The sequence below is a fragment of the Bombus flavifrons genome, chromosome 2 (assembly GCF_040668555.2).
Source record: "Bombus flavifrons isolate JBK064 chromosome 2, iyBomFlav1_principal, whole genome shotgun sequence".
NCBI classification, from domain to species: domain Eukaryota; kingdom Metazoa; phylum Arthropoda; class Insecta; order Hymenoptera; family Apidae; genus Bombus; species Bombus flavifrons.
Window position 1 is genome coordinate 15,221,431 of NC_138443.1, and position 5,497 is coordinate 15,226,927.

Below are 5,497 nucleotides of genomic sequence, written 5' to 3' on the forward strand. Positions count from 1 at the left end.
TGCATAGAGATTTGCAGTTCGATTACAAGAATAGAAATATTATATGTTATATATGTACATGGTTGTAAAGATATTATTCATAAAAAGAATAAAACGAAGAAAGATGGAAGTATTTTGATATGACAAGCCCGATTCTATTCCAATTTTCACAGTGTTCAACATTAACATTGTACATCGTTCTACTAGAATCGTTTAAAAACATTTTGAATTTTATTTCAGTTCGGAAATCAGCATATTATTATTTCTTATTTAAGTGATTAATTGGAAATGTCGATGAGGGAATGTAAAAGATATTTGTTATAAAAATTATCGGATGAATTATATACGTATTTTTTTCAATATCTGAGATCGTAGACAGATTTAAACGAAAATGTTTCATAAAACATCTAACGAAAGTATTTAATAAAATATAGCATGAAATTGTGGCAATTAATTTGACAATTTATGTAATTATAATTGTCAATCTTTAAATCTGACATATGAGAAATAAAATAGAGCACTTGGTAAAATATTCAATAAATAGCTAATTGATTTGAAACGCAAACGAAGCAACTTAATAGAATATCATCGAATTATTGATACTAGTTGCACAATTTGTACGGTTGTAACTATTGATCTTTAATTCCGCAACATTAGAAACACAGATATATTTATCGAAGTAGAGCAATTAGCAATTACAAAAGAGATAACCTTTTTCCGTCTGACGCGACCACACAGCAAGAGTTCATTCCAGGTTTCAGGGACTTACCCGTATGCTGATGAAGAGATTGCCTTATATACTACACTTCATTGAGTATACACTTGTATACACATGGTTCAATGGACACGGAGTTGTATATAAACCGCGCCAGCTAACGTTCAATCATCAGACACTTCTCGGTCTATTCTTCAGCAACTTGGACACAGTCTACCGTCGAATTTTCATAAAAACTTTAGCCAAAATGGTGAAGGTCTATTTTCTTGTCGCTCTTCTCTTTGTGGCTGTAGCCGCCATCATGGCAGCACCCGTGGGTGAGTGAACCTTCTATCTAATTAAATTGTCACGAATGTTCAACCGTTTGACGAAAATCTCTCAACATTCCTCGGAAATAAAAGTTCGTTCTATTCGTTAACATTAATATTTTAACGTCCATATTTTTCGATCCTTTAATATCTTTTGATATTAATCTCTTAATGTTCTCAATTTTCTCGTTTAACAATTTTTAAATATTAGCTGACTCGATACGAATTCGATACAAATAACTCTCAAGAAACCTTGCGTCTTTTACGTTTACAAGATACATGAAAATCATCCAACAAGTTCAACTATCCGGTCAAAAGATACGCTCGCTAGCTATATATTTACCAGAGCTGTATGGACCCTCCATCCTTCTCGATCATTATCAGATATTCAAGAAATAATTACCGGGTATAATAAGGGTAATTAGCAGAATAATTACCAGTAAACTCAGAAAGACAAAACGTTGTTTGTTATTCGTGTTCGTTGTTCATTGTTAAAGACAGCTGCTGTTTTAATGCTCCACCATCTTCGTCTTTCTATTGAGAAATATCCGAGCGTTAATTCTCGATTCCTTTGCCAATTACCGTGTTTCATCTATTGTACGCAGCAGACAGAAGGCTTAAAGACGGTATTTAAATTTCAGAGGAGGAATACGAGCTCCTGGAACACGCTGATATCGAGGAACGTGCTGACAGACAAAGAAGAGTGACCTGTGACCTTCTCTCCATCAAAGGAGTCGCTGAACATAGTGCTTGCGCTGCCAACTGTCTCAGCATGGGCAAAGCTGGAGGTCGCTGCGAGAACGGAGTCTGCCTTTGTCGCAAGTACGTGATTCCTTTAATTTCACTTGCCCAAGTTGTTTGAACTTAAACGATCAATTTTGAATGTTTTCCTGCGACTATTCGACGTCTGTTGATCGAAAACTCTCGTATGTTACACGTGATTTCGTATTAAGACTCAAGTTTGAAGTCACGAGATTTCTGGAATCTCAGCGACGATCAAATCTTAAACGTTCTAGCGAATCCAGTAATACTTTAGCGAATCTGCTATCGATCGAGGATTCTCGCGTGTCAAGTGTAATTTTTTCTATTAACAGTCGCATCGATTTCGTCAATTTGTTCTTAAGTTAAGCGATGGCCAAGTATTAGATGGTAGACCCACTGATATTTTAGTAAATTCGATGTCCACTGTTTAAGTAAATTTGATATAGTTGGAAAATTTTCGCAGATTAAACGATTATTAAATATAGCCAAGTTTCAGTTTATTAAAATTTCGAACGAGTTGAATTTGAACGACGACTAGGTTTTCAGTACTATAGCGTAGATTCGATAATTTTTTAATAAATTCTATGCCCATTGAAAATTTTCGTGATACGAAATGTAACTTCTGTTTTTTATAGTACCTCAGATGTTTCAGGGGAAAATTCGTGTTTTAATTCGCTTGGAAAGTTTCTATTGTTCGTCGTGTTGGACCTCGTGTCACGTTGATTATCGATAGCTCACGGCTGTTAGCATAGATGAAGCTCCTGCTAGATGAAAATTCGTAAGATTTATTATTAAAACGAAGCGAAAGCAAAATTTAGAGAGTCAGGAAGCTAATTATTATTGCTGTGCGTAATCAAATATCCAAAGATAATCTCGTGTCTTGATTTTGAAGTATTGTTGGAGGTAGCTAACTTTCGTGTCACCTGGACGTGTCATAGATATTTCAAATGTTCAGTAAACGAAAAAGAATTCAGTAAAAGAACATTCTTAGAGCAGAAAACGGAAGTTCATGTGGTTTTTCTCGTTTCAGGACCAACTTCAAGGATCTCTGGGACAAACGTTTCGGTTAAATCCAATTCTACCAATCCTACACCAAGCTCCGACGAATTTTCCATGCAACGAAGGATACGCGAAGAAGACGCGACTAATGTCAAGAAATTACCAAATATTTAAAAAACTACGCTTATTTTATTATAGTTATAGTGAATCTTTCCTTACTAAAAATTCCGTGGAGCTTAGGTTGTTAAAAGCCACTTTATTTGATAATACAGCTGAGTCTTTTTGACAAGCTATTATACAGAATAAATAAAGTTTCAAAAGAAGACAAAACGATGATGTTTCCATCCTTCGTATTTTATCAACAATTAATAACTATAAATAAAACTTATTAGGCTAACCGTGAAACTTGATACACGAAAATTCTCAACTCTATGTAGAATAAGTTTCTATAAAAAGTACAATTCCAAGGAAGATAGGCGATAGATCGATTCGATTATTTATAGATATTTGTTTATTCGTTTCCGAATGAAGAAATTCACTTCGATAATTATTTCTCGGATATATGATAATGTTAGATCTTTACTACAATTACTTTATTTACAACAAATGGGTTAAACAGATGTTGGTTAAATAGGAAACGATGGTTGTTTAACGTGATCTAATCACAATAATGTGTTATAATTAATCGATATCTTTTAGGCTTTTCGTCCACGATACTACGATAACGCGAAAGAAAGGAAGAATGTACATTTACTTGCATTATATTCCGAACTCGTAATCGCTTTGGTCGATAATTTCAATTTTAATTTCATTTTCGTGTGTCTGCATTTCAGAGACCTAATCCACAGCGTAGCCGCTTTCAATTTAATAAGAAACGCGGTGCAAAGGAAGATCAATGTTTGTAGTGCTTCATAACGAACCCATTATCTATTTCATTTTAATTCTCGTGAATTTTCTGTTTGCTCCCGTTGATAAGCTACGTTGCGCGATACTCGCTCCCTTCTTATTAATATCGTTCAGATTTAATTCGATTATTAGGATTAGGCTGGTTTTAGTTTCTCTCGTAACATTATCCTTCGTCTTATTTCCTTTACTTGTACGTACACCATGTTGATGTTAAATAAGAATAACGAAAAAAGAAAAAAAGACCGAGCATAGTTCGTTTAAGGACTATAACGGAGATCGTAGTGATATTTTTTAAAAGATTAAAAAAGTAGATTTTCAGTAAAATTTGTATCGTTCATTTAGTCAAAGATCAATCTTGTAAAAGTTAATTATTTAAAATTTAATTGAGCGAAATACTTCATTAGAATTTAACGAATATTAGGTGTATAAATCGTAAACATTAATTTCAAATTAGCATGTTAACTTCCCCGAAATTACATTTAATAATTATAATTTGCTATTGTATTGTAATTTTAAAGTAACGCGAAATTCTGGGAAAATCGGTTTCGTAAGCGATAATAATTTTCATTCTTCGCTATATTAATAATCACAATCGCTTATCGAATATTAATGACTGTATCTGTTGATGTTGTATCATTGATGTGTACGATTGACGCGCATATTAATATTATTCCGTCCGTAATATTTGACTATTCGAAGTACAACGAAATTTTAACAAAATTCCCTCGAAGTTCCTTTGTTTAATCGTAGAACTTCACTCGCGATATTTTTCGTTAAAAAATACGCGCTATACTTATCTATAATAAGTATTAACTTATTATAAATAATTAGCCATGTCACTGCGCCACGCCAGAAAAAATTACTGAAAATTCTCAATGCTAAAATTGATTGTAAATTTTAATAAATAAAAAAAAAATACGCACGTACAAATTTCCTTGACAATTATCCTACGATCGTACATCGTTTGGTAATAATAATCCGTATCCACTGCAATTATTTCGAGCTTAATAAATAACTACGTATAGCGATTAATCAGTCACACCATTCTTAACCGCATCGAGATAAAGCATACGTGCTCGTTGACCTAACAATCACGGAACAAATTACCATGCGCAAAATACCTACGCATTAAATACCCATAAAGAATGAGCGTTTATGTTGTTACTGCAAAATATTGCCTTTCGATATATACGAGGGTCATGCGTGAATTATTTTTGCGATTATGCATAAACAAAACGTGCGTATAAATTCATCGGTTGCAATACCGAAACAACAAATCGATTTATTAAAGATTTTTGTTTTCACCGAGTAACAAATTAGAAATCGATTTTCAGTTTTCGCCTTTTCGTTCGTACGTCTGTTGCTCCTCCCACGAAGAAAAGGAACGACGCAGAGATATACAGGAACATCATTTTATTTACCAAAATAATTACTCTTAGTTCGATGAATGTTCTCTTTTCATTCTACGCATCTTGCTTTTCTTTTATGAAAAGAGCAACATAGCTTTTTTGGTCCCTCAAACAAATAACTTGATTTCTATCTCAAATTTTAGACTTGTAGCTTATCGCTATTTCGTTTCACGAGACGGCCAAGAAAATTCTTCTATGAAAGTTCTTTTATAAAAGAAAAGAAAGATATCGATAATGTGAAAAAGAATTATTAATCGAAATTAATAATTATTAATGTCACTATTCTGATAAATAAAATTGCGATTCTCTGTATCTGCGCAACATTGTTCTCGTAGAAGAAACGTCAGAACGTTTTCGCTTATCTGATACATTACACAGTATAAACGCGAAATGATCGAGGAAATTTATGAAATGGCAAA

General features: G+C 33.3%; 1 protein-coding gene across 1 annotated transcript; it reads left to right on the plus strand.

The window, feature by feature from the left end:
* The first annotated feature begins 844 nt into the window (after positions 1-844).
* Def1 (defensin 1) lies at positions 845-3,094 on the plus strand. The gene is made up of 3 exons (XM_069131302.1): positions 845-1,011; positions 1,644-1,824; positions 2,795-3,094. Exons 1-3 carry the CDS (start codon positions 942-944, stop codon positions 2,832-2,834), a joined length of 291 nt encoding a protein of 96 aa, XP_068987403.1. The 5' UTR covers positions 845-941; the 3' UTR covers positions 2,835-3,094.
* The last annotated feature ends 2,403 nt before the right edge of the window (positions 3,095-5,497 follow it).